A 27,657-nucleotide genomic window follows, 5' to 3' on the forward strand; every position below is an offset into this window, starting at 1 on the left:
CTTCCCTGCGCTAACCGAAACTGATGTACTTATTTATTTCAATGGTATGACGCCACTGTTGGCCGCCATATTGAACTTTCCAATGTCACCAATTTTCCGATTTCCCATGTAGGTAGAAGGCTGACGCCATCTTCATGAAATTTGGTAGGTGGCTTCCCTGCGCTAACCAAAACCGATGTACGTACTTATTTTGGTGGTATGACGCCACTGTCGGCCGCCATATTGAATTTTCAAAACGTCACTAATTCTCCAACTTTCCGTGTAGGTAGAAGGCTGAAATTTGGTACTTATTTCGGTGGTATGATGCCACTGTCGGCCGCCATATTGAACTTTCCAATGTCACTAATTCTCCAACTTCCCGTGTAGGTAGAAGTCTGAAATTTGGCAGGCTCATTCCTTACAGCTTACTTACAAAAGTTTAGCAGGTTTCATTTCGAAATTCTACGCATAACGGTCGATAATGGTTGACAACGTCCGCCATGTTGAACTTTCTTATTTATGGCCCCATCTTCACGAAATTTGGTAGGCGGCTTCCCTGCGCTAACCGAAACTGATGTACTTATTTATTTCAATGGTATGACGCCACTGTTGGCCGCCATATTGAACTTTCCAACTTCCCATGTAGGTAGAAGGCTGACGCCATCTTCATGAAATTTGGTAGGTGGCTTCAATGCGCTAACCAAAACCGATGTACGTACTTATTTCGGTGGTATGATGCGACTGTCGGCCGCCATATTGAACTTTCCAATGTCACTAATTCTCCAACTTCCCGTGTAGGTAGAAGGCTGAAATTTGGCAGGCTCATTCCTTACAGCTTACTTACAAAGACTAAGCAGGTTTCATTTCGAAATTCTACGCGTAACGGTCATAACGGTCAACAACGTCCGCCATGTTGAACTTTCTTATTTACGGCCCCATCTTCACGAAATTTGGTAGGTTTGCTTCCCTGAGCTAACCAAAACCAATGTTCATACTTATTTCGGTGGTATGAAGCCACTGTCAGCCGCCATATTGAACTTTCCAATGTCACTAATTCTTCAACTTCCCATGTAGGTAGAAGGCTGAAATTTGGCAGGCTCATTCCTTACAGCTTACTTACAAAGACTAAGCAGGTTTCATTTCGAAATTCTACACGTAATGGTCATAACGGTCAACAATGTCCACCATGTTGAACTTTCTTATTTATGGCCCCATCTTCTCGAAATTTGGTAGGCAGCTTCCCAGCAATAACCAAAACCAATGTACGTTCTTATTTCGGTGGTATGATGCCACTGTCAGCCGCCATATTGAACTTTTCAACAGTCTTTGTTACTTATGGGCCCATCTTCAAGAAATTTGGTACACGGGTTCCCAACGCTAACTGAATCCTACTTATGTACATATATACGTCCATAGCATGCAGCTCGGTCACCATGTGAGGCGACGTTGGGTCCCCCATCCCAACGCCTCCTCACGTTGTTGGCTGCCTGCCTATATAAGAACGTCCGTTGCTCTGGTCTCTACATTCCCTTCCTTGTTTCGCCACAAGATTCACGTCTCCCTGCTGATAACTACAGCCTTTTTGTTTAATCCACGGCTTCTCCACTGTTTTATTGTTCGTTTATTACAATTATAGTTATTGTGTAGGTATTTTAGACTTACTTTACATTTCTCAGGTACCCATTTCCTTTATCATTCCAACCCCCATTAACATGTCTATCGAGGTGATCACTATTGATCAAAGAACTGTCACTTACCGAGTGGTTTCCATGCCCGGAGATGGCACCTACCTTTTCCATTCTCTTTGTTAGATATTGCACGGCCATATCAGGCTCACTCTTGATATCTGGAGGAACATTGTGTCTTATGTATTGAATGACTGGCACAGGTTCAAGGTGTCGACTGATGATAGTACAGGAGATAATTATACTACACAGGAGCACTAGAAGAGTGAAATGCTTAAGCCCTTCACCTATGGTTCTGCATGTGAGTTGATGGCTGCTGCTGAATTGTTCGGTTGTCGCTTTCAAGTGTACCGAAATGGCCAAATATTTTACACCTTTGGACAACCGCCAATGCCTCTTAAACATCTTAGATTCACAGGTGACGATTTCAGTAGTGGACACTTTGATGTTTATGAATGTTTAAACTCTCAAAAGCTGGATGTGAAGTTATTGATGAAACCGGTTGTATGCTTACAACGCTTGACAGTTGCCGAATGTCACTTCAACACAAGTCCTACAAATACTGTCGTAATTGAAACAAACCATGAAACTCAAAGCGATTATGACAGCAGCAATCCAAGCTGTGAGATTTGAAACAAGATTACTGTTCACATGGCCAACTGTACGTTACACGCTCAAGAGTAAGCTCAGCGCACAGCTTGGTCAGATTACAACCAGAGGGCCGAACTCACAATGTGGTATACAAAGAGATCCTTAACAAATAATTATTGGCATATTTTCCCTCAGTTTAAAAAGGTTTAATTTTCTTCTTAATAAAAATTTTAATGCAGTACTTTTGCTATATATATATAACAGTGACAAAACAATTACAGTGACAATCATGTTACGTTATTTTTAAAATGTTTCCTTTTCTTTTTCATAACTTCTTTAACACACTACTTCTCCGCTGCGAAGCGCGGGTATTTTGCTAGTATATGTATATATATATAGTAGCTGCGTTTTTCCAAAATTACCAAAGTTCAGCAGCTCTAGTTTAAAAATCGGATTCAACAAAAGCCTGATGTGCCAAAATGATTCCAGAGACAAAATATCTTTGTTTTTAAAAGTTTTAGTTAAAGTTTAAAGTAAAACAGTTCACACAAAGAAGAGAACTTTAAACAGCAAAAAAAAAGAAAAATTCTTGTTAAGAAAAATTTTGTTCAAAGCTCAAATCATTACAAACCACTTCAAAACGTTTCTGAGCCATTTCAAAATGACGGTCAGAAAACTGTATGCCTATCCCATTTCTGAGTTGAAAATGGGTCTTTCAAGTCCCTGTTTACTGGGACTTGTTCTAAACAATAACTTTGTGAATAATCATACTTTATCTCAGTTATAGCAAGAAAGTTCTACCTCTTACTAACTTAGAGGGGGAAAAGACTATACCATTGTCTATTACTATGAAAGAAACGTATATTCTATTGAAATTAAACAAACACTAATATAATAATAATAATAACTAGTGGACGCCCACTGTAGCAAAGGGCGGTGTAAGAATAGGAACAGAAAATGGTGAGAAAGGAATTCAGAAATCAAGAAGAAAGAAATACTTCCTGAAAGACGTAGTTGTGAATACTGTAGGTGTTTTGCTGGAGACAACAGATAATGAGTCGAAAGATCTAATCCCGGAAAGAGCTTGAATTTCAGCTTCACCACCATAAACTGTAGATGTTGCCATGTGTTGATAGTACTCGTGACTTGTTGTGATAACTCGACTTGCGTTGGAAAGAATAACAGGAAGAACGTCTCCAAATCTGTCCCAATGTGATGCAATGAAATCTACTGTCCTATGTCATAGTGAGAGTGCATTGTCTTCATTAACCATTTGTGTCAAGAAATAACCCACTGATAGGAACAGGCAGTTGCCGGATCCCAGAATACAAATGATGTTGTACAAAAACCCAACAAAGAAGATACTGTCATTCATTTTATAACAAAGGCTTAGAAATCAACCATCGCATTATAATGAAAATAGCATGGAGCGAATCCAATGGCAATGGTCGAGAGAGTACCTTCCTGTAGCAGGCTACAGAAATGACTCTCAGGCACAGACATGGCTGAAGTGAAAAGCCATGCGGTCAGGCTAGATATCGGGTGGTGACGTGACATCAATGGGGTCATGAGAGAGGAGCGGAGAACGTGGTAGTCCAAAGGAGGAATAGGACTCGAGAAAAGCAGCGTGGGGGTGTATGGGAGGTAAATAGGAATCAAGAAATGCCGTGTGGGCTGCGTGAGGGTGGGACTGGGTTTGAAGAGGCAGCAGGACGAACCAGAAGAGAAATATATACAAGAGATAATAATAATAATACATTTTATTTATATAACTCAAAGCTTTAACTTTTAACTTTGGCTCTTACACACACATATATATATATATATATATATATATATATATATATATATATATATATATATATATATATAAACATTTCTACTGGACCAAATAACATTTACCATTTAAATAGCAGTGCTGCTTAAATGGACTACAAATCCCAGTAGGCCTCGGTAGAGTTTTACCATTGGGCATCTTTAGGTGTTGTCACAGGGGTTGCCTTTATGCTGCAGACTTTAAAAGTGCACCAGAAAAAACTGGTAAGAAGTTTCACTTAGGGATGTACTCACTTTTGTTGCCAGTGATTTAGACATTAATGGCTGTGTGTTGAGTTATTCTGAGGGGATGGCAAATTTACACTGTTATACAAGCTGCACACGGACTACTTTTCATTGTATCGAAGTGTCATATCTTCAGTGTTGTCCCATGAAAAGATATAATAAAATATTTACAAAAATGTCAGGTGTGTACTCACTTTTGTGAGATACTGTAGATTTGAAATACTTCTACAATGAAGGTCTTACTCGGGGTCTCACAGTCAGTCCACAGTGGGGCTGAAATTGGCAGCCTTGTGCATTACAAAACAGCACTTTCCCCATAAGTGACAAAGAGTGGCAGTGGAGACTTCACTTCAAATTTTGTTTGATCTTTGTGTGTCCCCTGCAGTGGCAGACCAACATTTTCGGGGCCTTGAAGCTTGAACTGTTATGGGGTCCCCTTCAGAACCAGTGATAAGGTCTGGGTAACCATTTTCTTGAATGGGGTTGCTCTCTGACAGATCACCACATTTATTTAACCAAAATATGTAAGCCGTCTTATACAAGTAAACACCCAAAATTGTTTAAAGCAATTTGGACTAAAGTTACTTCTGGGGTCCCTCACGAAATTAGGGGCTCTGAAGTTTAAGCTTTATTAGTTTCATAGAAAATCCATTTCTGGGCACTTGCACATTTTTTGTTAATATTTTGAGAGGACAGTAAATTTACATTGTTATACAAGCTGCACACTGACTACTTTATATTGTATCAAAGTGTCATATCTTCAGTGTTGTCCCATGAAAAGATATAATAAAATATTTACAAAAATATGAGGGGTGTACTCACTTTTGTGAGCTACAGTTTAAGCATGTAAGTAATTAATATCCAGTAACGGTGTTCCCAATAGAGAGGCAGCATCTGAAAAAAAAACTGTGTTATGAATTCCATAAAAAATGCATAAATTTCAGATTCTTTCTCATCCACTGTGGGGGCTATTAAGACACTTTTGTGCTGGCGCACAGCCCAAAATAAACTGCCGAGAGGTGTTTGTAAAAACCGAAGACGTCTTCTCATTGAAATCTCTTTCCGGGGGATTGGAAGGCATTCCTGTCGCGCAATTTCAGCACTCTGCAAACTATAGGCATTTGGAAAAGAAGGAAGATTGGGAATGCACGTCTGGCAGAGTTAAAAGGGAGGAGTGGCATGAGTGGAATATCAAAGGTACGTCGGCCGCCCAGCATTCAATACGCTGAGACAAAGCCATCAGCCTGCTCCTTCCTGCTCCTACCTGCACCGGCAGATCGGACACATTGAAAAGGGTTTTAACTGACCTGGAAAGATCAGCGGCTGTGGAGCAAATGGCCTTCTCCAGTTTGTTCTTCTTGACTGTGACACTTGTGTTAATGATGGAGAGAAAAGGTAGAAATGTATTTCATTTTTGTTCCTTATAACTTTCTTTTGTGCTTTTCTTTCTTGCAATGTGAATGACTAGCTAGTTCTGGTTATAAATCTCAGAAAACCAATATTGTAATCAGTTATCATTAAATGATGTGTCATATTTCACCTTTGTTACATTGCAGGATGAGAGATCAGTATGATATAATGGGGTTGGGTGGCATGGTGGCACCCCAGTGGCGTTGCTGCCTCGTCGTAAGAAGATCGGGGTTTGCCTCGTGCGTCCTCCTTGCATGGACTTTGCATGCCCTCCCCGTGTCTGCATGGGTTTCCTCCCACAGTCCAAAGACATGCATGTTAGTTGAATTGGTGACACTAAACTGGCCCGTGTGTGAGTGTGCAGTATGCCCTGAGATGGACTGATGCCCCGTCCAGGATTTGTACACCACACCATTTACTAGAAAGTGCCCAAACCTGAACGATCAATGGTACTATTTTAACAGTTGCTTTGCACCCCAAACCCAGTGGATCTGATTTGCGTTAAAACCACTCTAAAGATTGGGGGACTCAGGTATATGGAATCATTCTAAAGCTAAAGGAGTAGCTTTGGGTCTAGAATGGGGCAGAGTACGGTGAAAAACTCAGACCCCTTCCATTTCTGTACTGTTTATTGTGCTGAAGATACATTTTGAAATTGTCAGCTTTGCAATTTATTACCCATCAGTCTAGACTCAATGACACATAATGATAACATGCTTTCAGGTAGGTTTGCAAACTTATTAAAAATTAAAAACTGAAGTCTCTCATTCGTGAATATCATTAGAGCCTAAATTCAGTTCTTTGTAGAAGGCCCTTTGGCAGCTTCGGGTTTTCTTGGGAGAGTCTCCACAAGCTTTGCATACCTGGATTTGGGCAGTTTGTCCAATTATGCCTGGTAGATTCTTTCAAGCGGCATTGGATTGTGTGGGAAACTGCCATCTTCTGGTCTCTCTATGGGGTCTGAGTCTGGACTCAGGGAAACGCAGTGACTTTTAATCTCATTAGACCAAGACTGAAGCATTTTTTCCAGCTCACTTCAGAACTCTAAGGGTTTGTTCCTGCCTTGTGCCTTATGCTAGATGGGTTAGGCTCCAGTACCCCACACAACCCTGGTCCTGATGAAGTGGGTTAGAAAATGACCTGACATAATATAATATCTTTAAAACACAATTAAAGTCTCCTGCTGTTATAATTCTGTGAGTGTTTGTTTCCTTTAGAAGCAAAAACTCCCTAATTGGAATACGTTCTTTTAAATTGTGGCATTTTAAGTAACCGAAAATATAGAGATATGATATTAAAAGGTGATATCCCTACCATAGTGATTACGGCAGTACAAAAATCACATAAGAGAATTATACTTAGCTTTCTTTAATGAAGATTTACGCAGCTTTACAAATGGAGGAAGCTATAGCAGACAATACACAAGGTCGGATCTTGATGTATACAGTCTGTCGTTTTCCGCTGCAGCGCTGAAAGGATTTTCGGGACGGATGAAGATAACATCATCCGACCGTTCGGCTTCTAAGGGTTTGGCCGTCCTCCAAGCCTTTTTATACTGGCTGCTCCATGTGCTGGTCCTCTCTGGTCTCCAAACAAGGACAGTAAAGGACTCAACCCCACCTCCAAAAATACAATAATAGCACAATGCCTACACTAGCAGTTGTCCTTCATTCTTCAAACTGTTAAAGTAATGGTTTTCTAAATGCAGGCAGACATGAATCCATAAAAGTGTTTTACAGAAACAGTGACATTAACCTTAATATTATAACAAACTTATAACAGTATTCAAGTTAGGAATGGATTGCAGGTACGTTTTGGATGAAGCCTCTCAAGTTAGGAATGGATGCAAATACGTTTTGAAGTCTCTGTCATCCACATTGGGTACACAGATACTTATTAAAATCACTTTACAATTAAATAATTACTCATATCCATCACATATTGCCCTTCAGGATCTGATACTGCAAATGAGATTGTTCTATGAATTAAGATTCCCACACCTCTAGTTTTCTTTGTATTGCTGGAGTGGAATATTTGGCCAGTCCAGTCTCTTTGCAAGCAAAACTGACCTTTGCTGATTAAACGAGTATCCTGTAAAAATACTATCTTGGCATTTAGACCTGTTAGGTGAGAGAATACTTCCTCCCTCTTTAATTCATGGTTGAGACCTTTCACATTCCAGCTCACAAAGTTCACTGCTTGGTCATAGAGATATTGCTTCTGAACGTTTGCAGTCATTTTAAAATCTTAATTTAAACTTGTACATTATTTCATATGACAGCGTTAACCTTAATTTCCAATATTGCCAGGTGTTCTGGCTGTGAAGCCTATTGTTGTGTTAGCACTTACAATTGTGGGGATGAAAAGGATAGATCAGAAATAGAAATGGAAATGGAATATCTTTGTGAGCAGAAATGTGCAACTCTGACATGGAGTGTCATAAAATTTTTAAACTGGATGTTGCAAATTTAGTGTGTTGACCATTTTATTACAAATACTAGTCCTTTAATTTTAAAATGAATACAGCTCCTTTTACGCCAAACAAAATTATAACGTTTGCTCAGATTGTTTTAAAAATCAATCAGTATTTATGTAGCTGACTAGAATCCATCCTACTCCGCATAGTGTCGGGGAAAAGTCAACTCAGAGGCACGTAGGGGTGAAACAGAAGTTTATTTTCTTTCCCTTTCCAGAAACAACAACAAAAAAAGAGGATGGTGTCACGCAAAACAGCTTCTGCCCTCTGCCCCTACAGCAGGGGTGAGCAACGTCAGTCCTGGAGGCCCGCAGTAGTTGCAGGTTTTTGTTCCCAGCCAGTTCCTTAATGAGAAGTCAGTTATTGCTGATGAAGCATTTATTGCTTAAGCTCATTTGTTAAGGTTTCCCCACCCTTAATTGCTTGTTTCAGTCTTAAACAGCTGCATTCACTGTTTTAATGGCTCCTTATTAGCAGGAAGATGCAAATGCCAGAAGCTCTCCTTCTAGCTTGTTTCCACTTACATTTGTGTGTGTTCATCAGGCACTGTTTGGTTTAATCAAACACTTAAAAGAAAAATGTGATGCTCTAAAAATGATCCATTTTAGACTTCAAATCATTTGGATAATATCCTTGGGAAGGAAAAAAATCTATGCTATAAAAACCTTACATTGGGCAGGCTAACAAGCCATAAAATTAAATAAGGTCTGAGACTGGCAAGGGTTGGTTTCTAATTAAGTAATTGGGTTGGAATGAAAACCAGTAGCCACCGCGGCCCTCCAGGACTCACGCTGCCCTACAGCATCCATCATGTTTCACTCTCTCCTTTTTTTAATAACACAATAAATCTATTACATATAGAAATCTTTACAATATATTATTACATTTTATTAATAACACAATAAACCAATTACAATATATTATTTACATTTTATCAGGAAAAACTATTTATAATATACATAGCTGTACACAATAAAAATATCCATCCATCCATCCATTTTCTAACCCGCTGAATCGGAATACAGGGTCACGGGGGTCTGCTGGAGCCAATCCCAGCCAACACAGAGCACAAGGCAGGAACCAATCCTGGCCAACCCACCGCATGACACACACAAACACACCCGGGCCAATTTAGAATCGCCAAACCACCTAACCTGCATGTCTTTGGATTGTGGAAGGAAACCCACGCAGACACGGGGAGAACATGCAAACTCCACGCAGGGAGGACCCGGAAGCGAACCCGGGTCTCCTAACTGCGAGGCAGCAGCGCTACCACTGCGCCACCGTGCCGCCCATAAAAATAGTCTGACCTAATATATTCTTAACAAAGAATAGAGTAGAATACCTTTCCACAAACAGAAATAAAAGTGGACAGGATGTCACACAAACAGCTTTTCCCCTATGCCTATTAAATAATAAATCAATTATTATAAATTATAATAAACATGACTACTTACACAAAATAAATAGAATAAGACTTAAAATAAAAATTTTAATTTAAAATATACACGTGGCCTTATTGTACAGCATGCCAAATTACATTAAAACACTGTGTCACCACACTAGAAAAATAACAGTTAGCTTTTTCTTATTTTTTTAAAGTAACCTTACATACACTTGGGAAACATGACTTAATGCACACTCAGACATTTCCAAATAATATACATGACAAATTAAATTAAAATAAAATTAGAAAGGGTTTGGGGAGACCTGAAAACACGACTTAGCTCTACAGCGTCCACTGTGCTTCTGGTGGCTTAATAGAGACACCTGGTGCATGCGTAACATTAATTAGTGCCCGTACGACAACATATGATTGGTATGCTACTGCCTACATACAAGAACAATTGATTTTGATGAAATTCATAAATTAAACTAAAAAAAAAAAAATTAAAGACAGACTACACTTTACATTTATATGGTGCTTTTTATACTGGTGTCCTCTCAAAATGATTCAGGAAGCAATTCAATGTTTTATGGCACTTTTAATGATAAGCCGACACCCTCATTAAAGCATTCAATGTTTGCGTAACACTTTTCACGATAACACATAGTCTTTACAGTGCATTTCATGACTGGCTCTTGGTTGCTGCTGATGCTGCTAAGATAGGCTCTGTTTACATTAACAGATACAGGAGATGGACAGACAGCCTTTGCTGGCAACTCCTTTATGGCTTCTTTTGCTCTTCACTGTAATAGAGCTTTTGTGAGAATAATCTTTTCATTTAATAAAGATCCCTCATTTGCCCTTATATCTGGTCAGGGTTTGATGAGATATCCACCCTCAGTGGGCAGTTTTGGAAGTAAATATTCTCAATTGTAACAGATATTTTCATTCTTCATCCTCTGGTGAAGACTAGATCCCCAGTAAAGGATCAAAAATCCAAAATAACATTATATTCATAATCACAGGTCAGGTCAGGTTGAGGAGCATGCACTGGTGCTGCATGTTGCCGCACCCATCACACGATGCAACAGCTCGGAATCCCAGTTGGTAACACCCCCAGGCAGACACTCAGTCCAGTCCCACCATCTGGAAATGACTCTCTATCAGCCACAGCCAGGTGTTATGTGGGTGTCCCCTTGGCCTGGTCCAGCTGCTCTGGTTCTCAGCAATGAGAGTCCTGCGAGCCAGATCACTGTCGGGGAATCGTATGACATGGCCGTAGTGCCATAACCAACCCCACAGTGCAGGTGATGTGCCTCATTCGGGACTCCATGAGAAACACAAAGTCAGACCAGAGGTACCCAAGGATTCTCTGAAGAGACACAGTACTGAAGGAGTCCAGTCTTCGTCTCAGGTCACTGGATAGCGTCTATGTCTCGCAACCATATAGCAAGACAGGAAGCACCAGGACTCTAAAGACTTGGACCTTCGTCCTTTTACAGAGACATCAGGAGCACCACACACACCTTTCCAGCGACCTCATGACCCCCCATGCTCTCCTAATCCATCTATTGACCTCATAAGGAGAGTCACCAGAGACATGAATGTCACTGCCAAGGTAAGTAAACCTCTTGACGAGGTAGACACTCTCTCTGCAGACAGACACACTGCTGATGGCCGTTGTCAAGAGGTCATTAAAGGTCTGGCTCTTGGCTTTTATCAGGACACTCACAAATCCAGACACTCGTAATGTGCCTCATTCGGGATTCCGTGAGCAACACAAAGTCAAATCAACGGTACCCAAGGATTCTTCGGAGAGACACAGTACTGAAGGAGTCCAGTCTTTGTTTCAGGTTACTGGATAGCGTCCATGTCTCACAACCATAGAGAAAGACAGGAAGCACCAGGACTCTAAAGACTTGGACCTTCGTCCTTTTTTAGAGATATCAGGCGCACCACACACCCCTTTACCACCAAACTTGAAAAGTCTAAACTGATACCCCAAGTGCTTCTGTTTGAAATTTGTCACTTTTAGCTTCTGGGAGTGGCTCTTAGAAAGTTAGGACCCCCAATAAAGGTAACTCAAATAGATTTTTTAAGAGAAAATAGATTATTATTATATTATTTGCATTATATATTTGTATTCTAATATTATATATTATTATCCTGATATATAATATTATTTTGTTATTGTATTATAAGCTTTGCTCAACAACAAAATGCAGTTAATTAGCGTATTAAGATAGCATTCTCAATTTACAGCAATTCAGTAGCGAATTTCTCCATTTGCGCTACAGCAGTCAGTGTGTGAAGTGGTTTCAGCGGCCATTTTATATTTCTTCTGCTGTTTCAGTCTTCTCTTTTCCTTAAGTTTGTGCATTTTTTAATTTTGTTTCCCATCTAAAATTTGTGAATCACTGAATATATGCTTTAGGGGCAGGTGAGCTTTTTAAAAATCTTTGCCTCTTTTCTATAAATGTTCTGTAACTAGCTAGCTAAGATAATTTGACCTGTCATATTGATAACTGTGCACTGTCAGTGTCTTTAAGAGTTACACATTATGTTTTATTTTTCCAGACAGCGACCCTAACCCAGGGCTGCAGAGGATGACTTATGAAAGAATTAAAGACCTGAGCCTTTTCAGTTTAAGCAAATGGAGATTAAGAGGGGTCCTGTCTGAAGTGTTTGAAATTATGAAGGGAATTAGTGTAGTGGATCGAGACGGTGACTTTAAAATGTGTTCAACAAGAACATGGGGACACCGTTGCAAACTTAAGGGTTAATTTTGAGCAAATATTAGAAAGATTTTCTTCACCATAGACACGTGGAATGAGAGACCAAGTAGTGTGGTAGAACTTGAGGGGCCTTTAAAACTCGACTTGATGTTATTGTAGAAGAATTAAGTGGACAGGACTGGTGAGCTTTATTGGGCTGAATGGCCTGTTCTCGTCCAGATTGTTCAAATGTTCTATCAGCTTACTGTCAAAACTTCTCATTTCACCTACAAATATTTTAAAGAAGATCTCTAGAAATTATCGGGATGTATGCACTAGAAAAAGGGACAATAAAAAAGTCCCACAAGCACACAATGCCCTACAGAAGAGAATCTGAGAGCCGTGATGTTTCAGCCTCCCCTTGCAAAGTTAAAATGACAAACTATTGTTAGTAACTTTAAGATGGTGCTAAAGTTTACAATGATTCCCCATTCCTTGTTGACCTCCACATGCACACTGTCTGTTGTAATACACCAGCTTTTATGACTGCGGCACATAATAAAAAAATCAAATGACCGTTTTTGTATTTATCTTTTAAGGTCTCTATGGTGTCACCCTGCAGGTGACAGGTGATATTTGTTAAAGGTGTGTTAAATGCGGGAATCGTTTATGGCCACCAGGTCAAAGACAGCATTTGAAAGCAGTGTATGCCTGGAGGGGTCTGCACATGTGTTTGTGTCCATGTTGGCTTAATAAAGCGCCTTTTGATGTAAAAGGAGCTTTAGAGAACAAAGGTCAATCAGCCAGTTTGGGTTTGGTCTCTATGTGCGGTGCAAAATGGCTTACAACATAGCATCTGTTCTGTAGATCTTTAGATTTTGTTTTTCTTCTGTTTATTTGTACTTGAATTTATGAACTGTATTTTTAGTACGTGGAGAATTTAAATAGAGCCTTTATTGTGCCAAGTGGGCTTTAGGTGGCTTATATTTGCTTTTGTCATTTCTGTTAGATTTTTGTACGTGCTTTTGGTTCGGATGTAAATTTGATAAAAAACATTTTGTTTAAATAATACTAGTAGTTGCATTTTATAAATTTGTGTTCTCAAGCAGCATTCCTTGTATTTTGGTACTCCAGGATGCAGGACCACCATTACATCACGGCTGCCGCAACTGCACTCTGCCTTTATGTTCAGGTGACGGAGGTGGAGCGGGCTGAGGTTCATTGTTTGCCATGGACTGGGTTTCTACTTACTATTGTTCTTGGGATTTGTCTGGTATTGGATTTTTTTCCTGATTGTTATTAGAATTTAATTTGCTTGATGATTCGGTGGGCCTTTCTTGAAGTGATGTTACCAGCTCAGCTCACCACAGTGTTGAAAATCGCACTGGCCAGTTATAAAAAATGTGAGGGATGTCACATTCTCGTTATTTTCTTTCTTCTCTTTGTCCTTTGTGTTCCAAGATCAGTCCAACCTGTCATTAATGTGGACCCCCAAGTACTTGTTGGAGTGGACCACCTCTACGCCCACTTGTTGAATAGTGACCAAACATGGAAGCGCTTTGGTGTAGCAAACGTCAATAACCCATACCTTAGCTTTGCTGATGTTAAGATGCAATTATCTACCTACTTATTTATTTATTTATTTATTTTAAGAGCTTTTGTGAAAAGTCAAATCCCTATCCCCCCCATCGCTGTGGACATCTAAAGTTCTATCTAATCTAATCTGACTGTTGGTTTACGATGCGGTCTCTGTGATGGCGCCGGTCCTGCTCCATGCTCCCTCTTCCAGTTTTGGGAGCCCCTTGAACCCGACACCATCGACAGTCATGACCGGGATGAGCTGTACAAACAAGAACACCACACGAAGCAAGGGGAAGGTGCAAAGTGCAAGTGCTTTTATGAATAAAAAATCAAAAACAGTGTCCAAATAAATAGTGCAGTTATTCAAATGTCAAATCCATAAATAAATCATCCTTAAAATCGAAGGGACAAGTGAAGGTTTAAAATCCAATAAATAATTCTTTACAATGAGGTTAAAAAGGGAAACAGTAGAACATCATAAACTTCATCTTAAAATCGTTTAATTAACCAGTTTCTCAAATCACATCGTAATTAAAGTAGCACGTTAAATGCTTTGTTTTGTATTTGATCTTCTACTCGTATGTGTTCTGTGTGTGTGAATCACTACTTGCTTCTTAAACCGGCTCTCTTCCTCCAACTGGACACAGAATCCATGACATTCGTGATATTACAGCTCTCTGAATAACTAAAATACTGAGATGTATACGTGATATCATTTTTATGATGATAGGAGTTAAAGCACGTTATTAAACATGGGTTTCACTTCAATGAAATAATTTATTGCAGCAGTACAATCAGGGGCGGCTCTAGGCTTGTGGTGGCACTGGGCAGAGGAAGAATCGGTGGCTCCTTCGCCCGCCAATGTCAATATGGTATCTTATGCATGGTGGATGGCCACGTCCGTTGCAGACACTGCATAGCCGCCTCGTGCTCATGACACAAGCATTTAACTTTTGCCGAAATTTGTCGCTGCGTTTTAGCTGTGTTGTTATTTTCTCTTTCTGTTTTATATTCAATATATATTGGCATAGCCGTCACTGCAGTCCTTGCTTTTCTTTCCCCAAGTAACCAATCGCCACACAATCAGCTCTGTAATAGATGTTAAGCCATCTGTAAGCTTAGCGCCGATTCTTCAAAACGTGTAAAGAACATTGAAATATCTTCGTAGTACATGTTTAATTATTCTATCCTTAACGACACTCTCAGTGAAGAATATAGATTATTTAAATGAAGTTAAAGTTTTATCTGTATAATTTAATAAACATATTTTGCTGCATTTCACCTTTAAAATGATATCGTCATCATATGTAAATACGCGCTTTATAAAGTGGCTCAGGTTGTGAGATATTATAACTGTAGTGCAAGTTTACAGTGAGGTAATTCTACTTATAAGTCCTAACAGTTCTACAAGGAGCAATTGATTGAGTGCGTTTATAGTTCTTGGGATTAAACTGTTTTGAACCGCGAGGTCCGTACAGGAAAGGCTTTAAAACGTTTTGCAGTGGCTGAGACAGCGTGTCCTTGAAGCTGTATACCGATAATTCTCTTTCCGATCAGCTGCTGCTGTGATTCACACTCAGATACAGTGATATAAATACTCCGAGTCGTGCAGTGAGAGTAATATGGAAAAAGATGATCCGCTGTGGCAACTCCTAACGGGAGGAACTGAAAGAAGAAGAAGAAGGAGAAGTGAGAGTAACAACGCTAAAGCAGTTATGGTATTTGGAATACTATGGCTGTTCTCTGGACCATTATATTGTTACAAGTTAATTACAATCAGATGCGTTACACTAATAAACAATATGCGGTTAGTGTGAGTGTATTTATAAAGCCGCCTCAGGAAAATAAGGAGTAACCACACAGGAACAGTAGCATTGCTTTGACGCTGGGTGCCGCCAGTCTGCAAAACCGAGCGGAGAACTTGCATACAACAAGGTATGAGGTACCATGGAAAAGTGCGTGGGTTTACAACCAAGTGTAGGTTTTATACATCGCGATTTGAACGTGGAAAAGTTCTTACGCAACATTTCTGTGCGTACGCACCGTTTATACATGAGGCCCTTGGTCTGGTTTGGTGGTCTTCTTAGAAGTATTTTGTCCTTGTTGTCCTGTTTAGCTCACCCTTTTCACAACAGATCCTGAGGGCACTCTGCCAATCACAACGCATTAAACTTCATTTTCTTTCATTTCAGGTCATGCAGAAATGAATCCTCAAGCCACGTTTCGGGAAAAACGGTGTACATGTGAAGTCCTTGAAGACAAAGAGTGTGTCTATTTCTGCCATGTAGGAGTGGTCTGGGTCAACACACCAGGGTATACAATACATTTCAATGCCCATTTACTTTATTTGCCCATTTTGGTTTTAAATAATTACATATTAAATAACCGTTATCATATTTATGATGTTGCATTATTGTATTGTCTCAAATTTAGTTAACAGGATCTTAATTTTATATGTTTGTATAATTTGTGGAGTCATAAAATGTATACAGCTAAAAGTATGCCAAGATTTGGGGTATGTCTGCGGATCATCCTCTGGACTCATTTAAAACAGGTAACACCACCCCTGGCCAAGAGGGGGCACTCGCAGCAACCATCTCCTCATCTTTTCCCTCCACAGCTGCGAGAAGACGTCCAGTGAGGGCAATTGACTCTTCCCCCTCTCATGTCTTCTGGCCTTAATGCCCACTGATGCCACAGAGAGAGAGAGGCATGCAGTTCTGACTCAGCTGAGCCCACGGACAGAGCTCTGAAAACCCTAACAGAAAGGATTGGCTTATTTGTTTGCTCTTATTTTTTACTGGCATTAAATAGCAGGCCCTATTTGTTTCATTTATTGGACTCTGTTATACAGAGATGACTGGTTCGGCAACCCAATACTTCTTCTGGGACCTGCAGTACCTTAGTTCGACCACGGGTGCCAGAAACCTGATAAAAATGTACTCTAGGGTGGTTACTTTATTACGTACACTTGTCAGTTAAATCAAATGCCCCCCTCCTCCAAACAGGCAATCATGTGGTGGCACCTAAAAAACATAAAGCAGTCAGACTCGGTCAGGAGTTGTGTCGATAGACAGAATGTGTTGTTTTTCACCACACATTTGCTCGACTCTCCTGTGACCTTATTTGCTGAAATTTAACCTGAAAATTCGTAGTGCAGCTAGCTTAGACAGACTTTATTTCCAGCACACCATAACGTTTTGTGAAGGCCAGTGTGACATCACAGAGCTGTAACAGCCAATGCTAGATGGGGACCTCACTACCCGATCTGTGCTACCTCCCTGATTTACATCAGTCATACGCAGGACTTTTAGGCATGCGTTCTATAAGCGTATTTCACCTCATATTTTACAGCAATGCCTGATCTGCTTCATGCATGCGTCAATAATTAATAATGCATACACTGATATGTGATGTCCCTGTCTTATTAGTGTTCCAGTTGGATTTACACTCCACATATGTTTTCATTTGAAGGGGACGATAGATAGATAGATAGATAGATAGATAGATAGATAGATAGATAGATAGATAGATAGATAGATAGATAGATAGATAGATAGATTAGTTGGCTGGATTAGTGTTAAAGGTCCCAGAGCGGGTGCGCACCATTGTTCCTAATGTTTGAGTCTCTCCACCACTACTAATTCCAGGGGTCCAGATTGTATACCATAACTGAGCCTGCCCTTTTAATCGGCTGTTGTTTGGTGGGCCACTCGTGCAGTGATGTTACAAGCTCAGTGCACCACAGAGTAGAAAATGGCACTGACCATCCCAAGAGTTGTAGAAAATCCCACAATAAAGGAATGTTGCCTTCTAAGGTAAAGAGCCTGCTCTGCCCTTTCTTCTCCAGTACTCTCTGAATGGTGAATGGGCATGGAGGCTCTTTGGTGTAGTGAAAGTCAATAAGCAGTTCCTTGGTTCTGCTGACAGAGACAGAGCTGTCATTAGAGGATTTGTCTTTTTATATCATATATCTTGGCAAATACAGTAATTGATTTATTTAGGAAAATATTGCTTGCAATTGCTGCATTCTTCAAAAAGTAACCCAAACACAAAAGTTGTAAGAGATCAAACATTACTGGAGCAGCCATCTAATTTCTTCCTTTTTTCTGTTTCTTGATTTTTTAGAAAAGTTGTTCCTTATGGGGTGGGCAGTTACCCACAACGACTTAAAAGAGATGCCACGAGGTGCCTTTGTACCTCCAGTGACGACACAAAATGCCTGAATTTCTGCATGCCTTCAGTTGCCAAGGAGCAGTATGTATTTACTTCAAAATATGCGTGAACATTAATTGTGGATATTACAAAAAACGATCACATTAAATTTAGTGATAATATGGTGATAATACATACTGTACATATCTGTTCTTTCCACACCTTGATTCTGGGCCACTTTCAAACATCATTTCTGTCAAGTGTGCAGAGTCTGGCGGAAGTCACACTTGCAATTGTACATCAAGAGGTGACGCTAATTAATATTTATTGTCATAAGCCAGAACTTAAACTTGAAGATGTTTGCAGTATTGTGCAATAACATTAAAACAATATTTGTTATATATTTTTCATGAAGGGGACTTTGTTTCCATTATATTATATTATATTATATTATATTATATTATATTATATTATATTATATTATATTATATTATATTATATTATATTATATCCAATCCATCTCAGTAAAAGGATACATGTCTGTGTGTCCATCCAATTGCTGTGTCTATGTCACTCCAAAAGGTGGTGCATAACAAACACTTTTAGTACTAAAACCGTGTGCATTTGTCATTCCTATAGATGGCGAATCACTAATATTAACACTGCCTTTACAAATGGCATATAACAGAGAGATGTGCATTGCATTTGTCATTCCAACAGATGGCACATCACAAACAGTAACTTTTCTTTTATAGTCTAATAACAAATGGAGATAGATAGATAGATAGATAGATATAGGAAAAGGCACTATATAATAGATAGATAGATAGATGAAAAGGCACTATATAATAGATAGATAGGAAAAGGCGCTATATATTAGATAAATTGATAAAGATATAGATAGATAGCGTAGTTGGCAGGATTAGGATTAGATTAAACTTGAAGATATTTGTAGTATTGTACAATAACATTAAGGCAATATTTGTTATACTGTATATATTTTTATGAAGGGTACTTTGTTTCTATTCTGTTTTATTCTATTATATTATATCCACCTCAATTAAAGGATTTGTGTCTGTGTGTCCGTCCAGTTGTTGTGTCTCTGTCATTCCTACAGATGATGCATCACTAATATTAACACTGCCTTTTCAAATGGCATTGCATGTGTCGTTCCAACAGATGGCACAACACAAACAGTAACTCTGCTTTTAAAATCTAATACCAAATGGAATATAATAGAGACATTTTATTGTATCTGTCATTTCAACAGATGGAGCATCACAAACTTTAACACTGCTTTTACGAATCGTATACCAAATGGCATATAACACAGACATGTGTATTGCATTGGTCGTTCCAACAGATGGCATATAACCAACATATGTAGTACTAATGAATTTTAGTCCAGTAAATGTTTGTGATGCACCATCTGTTGGAATGACCAATGCAATGCATTTCACAAAATACATTCCAATGGATAGTGAATTGATATTGTTAATTATGAGATCTACGATGCTTACTTAGATTTCATTCTGCCTCAGACAGGTAGCACAGCTAGTATAATGTAATGTAATATAATATAGTATAATAGAACTAGCTGTGCTACCTATCTGAGATGGGTTGAAATCAAAGTAATCAATGTAGGCCATCTTTCTACTGTTGTGACATTTTGAATAGAAATGGCTCAAGAATAAATGCTTTCCCGTCTGTGCTGGGCAGTGAAAATCAGATTTTTTATGTTTTCTGTTTTTTACAGTTACAAAGGAAAATGCAGCAATCTTTTTCAGAAGATTAATAAAGATGAAAATAAGCAACAAGAATCATGAAAACTCCTGAAAATGAGCACAGGGGACCAGAGACTCACGCTGATGTGTTCTCTTTGTTTTATTGGTGAAAACAGAAGTGCTAAGGAAAAAATATTTTTACATGCTATTTGGTTTAAAAATAAATCCACCTTTTCTTATGCTAGGAAACTTAAATATCTTAGAGCACACCTGATATACAGAAAAATGTGCAAATCCAGCAGTTCATCTCTAAAAGCAGCTTTTATTAACATCCTTTTCTTGAGGTGGCAGAAATTGAAATGAGATAAATGCAGCATGTCACAATTTTAAAAATGTACTGCACCTCCGTGTTGGGGATGTAAAGGATAATGTTTGGGACCATCGGCGTCACAGGAGTTTAAGTTCACTTGGGGTGATTCATTGCCTCATTAGTGCAGTTGGAATATACCTGGGGTTACGTCTACACTTTGGAGACGCTCAGCACCTGCTGATGTCTGTGAATGGCCAACGTCATGCAGTCATTACACATGGGGGGATATGCAACAAAGAACTAAATGTGACAACGGCTTTAATAGACCTGCCAGTGCTGAGTGTCCCGAACATTATAGTGCCCTGAATTTGCGGGGGGTAGTGGGGCACATGTAGAAAAAGTTCTGTGTGACCAAAATGTCTGCAAATCCTTTAAATGAAAGTCGGCAGTGTGAACTGTAATCATGATGTCTGAATGGTTTGATTTGTAATTTTAAACTGTGGAGAAGAGGGGGAATCAAGATAAAAATGGATCTTTGTCCAAAACATTATAGAGGACAATGTAGTATCTATCTATCTATCTATTATATAGTGCCTTTCATATCTATCTATCTATCTATCTATTATACAGTGCCTTTCGTGTCTATCTATCTATCTATCTATCCAACATCCAGCATTGTAGTTTGCTCTGCCAAAAGTACTGCATTTATTTTATTGTTTTATGGATTTCTTTTGCCGTGAGAAGTCAAGCAAAATGAGGCATTTTACTGACTAACTAGAAAGATCGTAACAAGCAAGCTTTTGAGGCAACTCAGGGTCCTTTCTTCTTCTTCGATCAGGTCTTGCTTGAAGAAGGGGCCTGAGTTGCCTCAAAAGCTTGCATGTTGTAATCTTTCTAGTAAGCCAGTAAAAGGTCTCATTTTGCTTGACTTCTCACTACATCCATAATGGCTAACACAGTACAACTCCTTTATTTCTTTTGTAAAGTTTCATCTTAATGATGATATCGATATGTACAAAAGCTGTTTAAGCAGGATGCATCCAGTTAGAAAATATGCACATTAAATCATTTATGTTATGAACAGCTTTAAGAAGCTGCACCTGTGGGGTCCTGTGTTTGACATTTTCATTACATTATGCTAAACAAGTAAAACTTTTGGAAAAGATGAAAGATGACAGCAGAAAAAAAAGTATCGGGCACTTTTATTTAATAAAAAGAAGCAGATGTACATTCATAAAAGGCTTCAGAAACCGGGTTGATGTTTCTAGAGTTGTTATTTTTCTAAAGGACACACTTGTGTTTCATGGTCTTGTCTCATAGTTGGATGGTGTTATAGTATAATTAAACTGGAGAATTAAAATTCTTAATGTACTAGTCCTACTTTCATCAAGGCAAGAAAGGCTGGAGATAGACAGATATGGAAGGCACGATCAGATAGATAGATAGAAAAGACTCCAGATAGATAGATAGATAGAAACATTTTATTGTATCTGTCATTTCAACAGATAGAGCATCACAAACTTTAACACTGCTTTTACGAAGCGTATACCAAATGGCATATAACACAGACATGTGTATTGCATTGGTCGTTCCAACAGATGGCGCATAACCAACATTTGTAGTACTAATGAATTTTAGTCCAGCAAATGTTTGCGATGCACCATCTGTTGGAATGACACTAGATAAGATAGATAGATCTATTAAGATAGATAGATAGATAGATAGATAGATAGATAGATAGATAGATAGATAGATAGATAGATAGGAAAGGCACTATACAATATATATATATATATATATATATAGATATGAAAGGCACTATGTAATAAAACAAGCTGGTTTTAGAAAGCTCAGAATTGTTTCAGTGGATATCACCTATCTGGGGTTTCACTTGATTGTCACATAAATCTTCCTAAATGTGGAAGGTCTAACTTCTTGGGGAGTCGCTATGGTAGCCTAACCTACATAATTAAGGCAAAAGAACAAACAAGCAACTCCTTGAAAAGCACAAGACAGAAGGAGACAGGAAAATGTCCAAGTCATTGAATTGAAATGAAAAGGGTACGACAGAGAAGGCCAATGTACTAGAGCAGGCTGGCCACAAAAATCGAGTGACTATGGAAGAAGGTGGCATCTGAAGGAGGTGATATCTCTGAAAGAGTTACAAGCTGCAGTGTGTGAAAGTAGAGAGGCTGTGCAGACGATAACTGCGTCCAGGTGATTCACCAGTTGCCGCTTTATGGGAAAGCCATGTCATTTTCTAACCCACTTAATCCAGACGAGGGTTGTGCGAGGTACTGGAGCCTATCCCAGCTGGCACAGGGCATATGTCAGAAACAAACCCAAGTGGCAAGGAGAAAAAAATTGCCCTACATTTCGGTTAGAGTTTGCCAGAATTCATAGCAGACTCTCAAGTTGGGCAGCACGGTGGCGCAGTGGTAGCGCTGCTGCCTCACAGTTAGGAGACCTGGGTTCACTTCCTGGGTCCTGCGTGGAGTTTGCATGTTCTCCCTGTGTCTGCGTGGGTTTCCTCCGGGTACTCTGGTTTACTCCTATAGTCCAAAGACATCCAGGTTAGGTGCATTGGCGACCTTGTCCCTGGTGTGTGCTTGGTGTATGGGTGTGTGTGTGTGGGCTTCATAACAATGAAGGTATAACAGACAATAACTTTGTATAATGTTAACGTTTACCCCCCGGGTGGAACTGAACAGTCGCATAGTGTGGGGTCTCCTTAGTCTGTCAGTGGAGCAGGACGGTGACAGCAGTCTGTCACTGAAGCTGCTCCTCTGTCTGGAGATGATCCTGTTCAGTGGATGCTGTGGATTCTCCATGATTGACAGGAGTCTGTTCAGTGCCCGTCGCTCTGCCGTCCAACTTTACTCCTACAATAGAGCCTGCCTTCCTCACCAGTTTGTCCAGGAGTGACACGTCTTTCATCTTTATGCTGCCACCCCAGCACACCACCGCGTAGAAGAGGGCACTCACCACAACCGTCTGATAGAACATCTGCAGCATCTTATTGCAGATGTTGAAGGACGCCAGCCTTCTAATGAAGTATAGTCGGCTCTGTCCTCTCTTGCACAGATCATCAGTATTGGCAGTCCAGTCCAATTTATCAACCAGCTGCACTCCCAGGTTTTTATAGGTCTGCACTCTCTGCACAGTCACCTCTGATAATCACGGGGTCTAAGAGGGACCTGGTCCTCCTAAAATCCATCACCAGCTCTTTGGTTTTGCTGGTGCTCAGGTGTAGGTGGTTTGAGTCGCGCCATTTAACAAAGTCCTTGATTAGGTTCCTATACTCCTCCTCCTGCCCACTCCTGATGCAGCCCACGATAGCAGTGTTGTCAGTGAACTTTTGCACGTGGCAGGACTACGAGTTGTATTGGAAGTCTGATGTATGTTGACTGAACAGGACCGGAGAAAGTCCAGTCCACTGCGGCACTCCTGTGCTGCTGACCACAATGTCAGATCTGCAGTTCCCAAGACGCACATATTGAGGTCTGTCTGTAAGATAGTCCACTATCCATGCCACCAGGTGTGAATCTACTCCCATGTCTGTCAGCTTGTCTCTAAGGAGCAGAGGTTGGATGGTGTTGAAGGTGCTAGAGAAGTCAGGAAACATAATTCTTACAGCACCACTGCCTCTGTCCAAGTGGGAGAGGGATCGGTGTAGCATATAGATGATGGCATCCTCCACTCCCAACCTCTCCTGGTATGCGAACTGCAGAGCGTCAAGGGCGTGGCGGACCTGTGGCCTCAGGTGGTGAAGCATCAGCCGCTCCATGGTCTTCATTACATGTGACGTCAGAGCAACAGGCCAGAAATAATTCAGCTTCTGCGATTAATGGTCTGAATACTTACATGAATGAAAGATTTCACTTTTTAGTTTTTAATAAATTTGCAATCCTCTCTGAGAACACATTATCATTATGGGCTCTTCAGATTAGATTGATGGGTAATGTGTCCAATAAAGTGTGCAGAACTATAAGGGGTGTGAGTTCTTCCTGAATTCACCACACTTTGCCACACTCTAGACCAAAAGTTATTCCTCTGTCCCGGCTTTATTCCAGTGTCCTCCATTCTTTAGAATGGTTTTAACAGATATCAGGGCAACTAGTTTTGGATGCCATTACTTTTTTGATCCATGTGACCATTTAAATGGCACCATTGATCATTCAGTTTTGGCCGCTTTCTAATAAATGATGTGGTGTTCAACCACTAAGCAATGAACCTCTTAGCTCCAAGCCAAGTATTGTAAAAGCCTCCCAAAGCCCTGTGACACTATAGTGACGTACAGCCAGAACTCCAACAGAAAATTAAATTTCACAGCAGCCTATAGGAACAGGAAGCCAGAATCAAAATACGAATACCTGCTAAACAAATATGAAAAATGAGAAAGCGTGTTATGTCAAACAAGCGTCCTCCCTGCCCCATCACAAAAAATGAAAAATACTACGTGCGGTCAAAATTTCATATTTTGCAAATATCATCTGGCAGATGACTCAAGGTTTAGGCCCTGCCTAAGGGCACAGTCCACTCATCTGCATATAAAAACACTCGCAGCACCTGCTTTGAATTTCGTCAAAATCAAGTCCTCTTACAAAGCATTTCTTGGGATGCATTCTGGCAGGGCAGTGAATAAACTACAAGTGCCTGACTGTGTATTGCTGTATTCTCAAAAGGATTATGGGTTCTGTGTCAGATAATCGCTCTCGAAGACTCCGGATCATTCAAACAGTAAGCCTCTATTGGATTTGTCACTTTTGTTAGTTGTTCTGCCCATTCATAGCAATTGCATGTCTTCTGAGGCCTGCCACCGATTATTAAACGTTTTCTGGGCCTGAACCTCTAGATCTGTCAAAATAACATTTAGCTTTCCATGTCACAAAAAACTTAACTGCAAACAGAATACCGATTGTGCAATTTTTCAAGTGGTAGGAGGATAATTTATTTCCAGATGCCTACTTTGAATTGACAGACTTGTGAATCCCGCACTCCAAACAATATTTGGTCACTATAGTTCTTATGAATGGCTTAAATTTTAATAAAAACTGTAAAAATGTGGGTGAGTCTTTTGAACAGTAATGTTTGTATGCTGCACTGCATATACTCACCAGCCACTTTATTAGGTACGCCAGTCCGAGTGCGTGTTAATGCAAATATCTAATCAGCCAATCACATGGCAGCAACTCAATGCATTTAAGGCCTGTAGACATCATCATGACGACCTGCTGAAGTGTATGTTAATGCAAATATCTAATCTCCAGTCACATGGCAGCAACTCAATGCATTTCGGCCTGTAGACATCGGCAAGACGACCTGCTAAAGTTGAAACAGAGCATCAGAATGGGGATGAAAGGTGACTGAAGTGACTTTGAACGTGACGTGATTGTTGGTCTGAGCATTTCAGAAGCTGCTGATCTACTGGGATTTTCACACATAACCATCTCTAGGGTTTACAGAGAATGGTCAGAAAAAGGGAAAACATCCAGTGAGTGGCAGTTCTCTGGGTGACAATGCCTTGTTGATGCCAGAAGTCAGAGGAGAATGCCCAAACTGGTTTGAGCTGATCGAAACGTAACAGTAACTGAAATAAGCACTCGTTACAACCGATGCAGAAGAGCATCTCTGAACACACAACACATCAAACCTTGAAGCAGATGGGCTACAGTAGCAGGAGACCAAACTAGTTGACATTCCTGTCTGCTAGAACATGCAACTGAGGCTAGAATTTTCAAAGTTTAACAAAGTTGGACAATTAGAAGATTGGAAAAATGTTGTCTGGTCTGATAAGTCTTTCTTTTGCAACATTCAGACAGTAGGGTCAGAATTTAGTGCCAACAACATGAAAGCGTGGATCCATCCTGCCTTGTATCAACAGTTCAGGCTGGTGCTGGTGGTTTAATGGTGTGGGGGATATTTTCTTGGCATACTTTGGGCTCCTTAGTACCAACTGAACAACATTTAAATGCCACAGCCTGTCTGAGTATTGTTGCTGACCTTGTCTATCCCTTTATGACCACAGTGTCCCCCTCTTCTGAAGGCTCCTTCCAGCAGGCTAACACGCCACATCCCAAAGTTCAAATCCTCTCAAACTGGTTTACTGAACGTGACCAAGAGTTCACTGTACTCAGAATGCCTCCACAGTCACCAGATCTCAATCCAGTACAGGAATGTGGTGGAATGGGAGATTCGCATCATGGATGTCCAGCCGACAAATCTGTAAAACCTGTGTGATGCTATCATGTCAATATGGACCAATATGAATCCTTGAGGAATGTTTCCAACACCTTGTTGAATCTATTCAATGAAGAATTATGGCAGTTGTAAAGACAAAAGTGGGTCCAATCTGGTACTAGAAACATGTACCTAATAAAGTGGCCGGTGAGTGTATACAACTAATTAATTCCTTCATTCATTTTTAAACCTGCTTATGGGACCTCATCTTGCCACTGTCCTTCCTAGCAGCGTCTTCACAAATTGCAGTGAGGAAGCCACTCACAGAGTGCTCAGAAAATGTGTGTACCACAAACATAGAGACGCATGGGGCAGTTCCAGTACACCTGACTGTAAGACAGCATGGTGAGGCATCCAACTGAAAAGAAAAAAATTAAACCTCTCAACCTCCCCTGAGATTGGCTCACAAGGCTCTCTTCCATTTTGGCAGGTACTTTTCAGAAATGGTTAAAAGGTGATTAATCCCTTCGCTCTACGCTATCCTCATAAATGATCTGGAGCGGTTGGATGACCAATACTGGACACAAGCCAGGGAGCACTATGAAGTCTTACTAGGTGGCATATTTAAGTAATTACAGGTCAGATGTATCCTTTAACATATTTCTAAAGGTCGTAAATAACTAATGGAATACCCAAAGGGTGCAATAAAGAATCCCATTTTTATGTTCTCAGTTAACATCACATCACCCCTTTGTTGTTGTGTACTGTAATGATAAATTGCAGGTGCTTTGGCAGCCGCTAAGCAATAAATGTCACAGCAGTGAGAGAGAAAAAGCCAGTTGTTGCTGTGATATTTTTGAATCAAACACCCCACATGAAAAATGTGAAATGCCTGTCAAGAAAACAAGTTTGCTGTCCTGAAGCAACGAGTTCGGAAGGTGGAGAGGAGTAGATAACAATAGGCCGAGATTTATTCATTTCAGCTCAAAGCATCCTGCGACCAAAAACCAAAGCAAGCACCAAAACTCAAAGACACACAAAAAAAAACGTAAGCAAAAGGGTCAAAAATACAACTAGGAAGACAAAAGGAAATAGTAAAGTAAGGGGGTGATAAATATTTAACGAAATACTTGTAATGCTAGCCGGAGCATGCTGTCATCTTTTGACAGGTGGGTCCTTATTTCACATGACTTTTATGTCATGTGTTTTGTCGTGGAATCCATCCCAGCTCGCACACTGCTGGAGGTCAGCCGCAATCTCATTACATCCTTAAATGTAAGGATCCTGAGAAGCAGTTCCTTTATAATGTAACCACTAAGAGAATTCTTATCCTCAGGAATACAAGGCCTGCCTGTAAGCACTGAACGCAGAGTGCTACCTGGTGGTGTCAGCTGACTTCTCTCT

The 27,657-nt window shown here is 40.0% G+C and overlaps 1 protein-coding gene across 1 annotated transcript; it reads left to right on the forward strand.

Annotated features, from left to right (window-relative positions):
• The first annotated feature begins 5,438 nt into the window (after nucleotides 1-5,438).
• Nucleotides 5,439-20,690, forward strand: si:ch211-202p1.5 (uncharacterized protein LOC103909337 homolog). Its single transcript, XM_039738693.1, has 4 exons — nucleotides 5,439-5,711; nucleotides 16,077-16,197; nucleotides 18,013-18,141; nucleotides 19,796-20,690. The coding sequence occupies exons 1-4, from the start codon at nucleotides 5,651-5,653 to the stop codon at nucleotides 19,863-19,865; spliced, it is 381 nt and encodes a 126-aa protein (XP_039594627.1). The 5' UTR covers nucleotides 5,439-5,650; the 3' UTR covers nucleotides 19,866-20,690.
• The last annotated feature ends 6,967 nt before the right edge of the window (nucleotides 20,691-27,657 follow it).

Source organism: Polypterus senegalus, chromosome 16 (assembly GCF_016835505.1).
Source record: "Polypterus senegalus isolate Bchr_013 chromosome 16, ASM1683550v1, whole genome shotgun sequence".
Lineage (NCBI taxonomy): Eukaryota > Metazoa > Chordata > Cladistia > Polypteriformes > Polypteridae > Polypterus > Polypterus senegalus.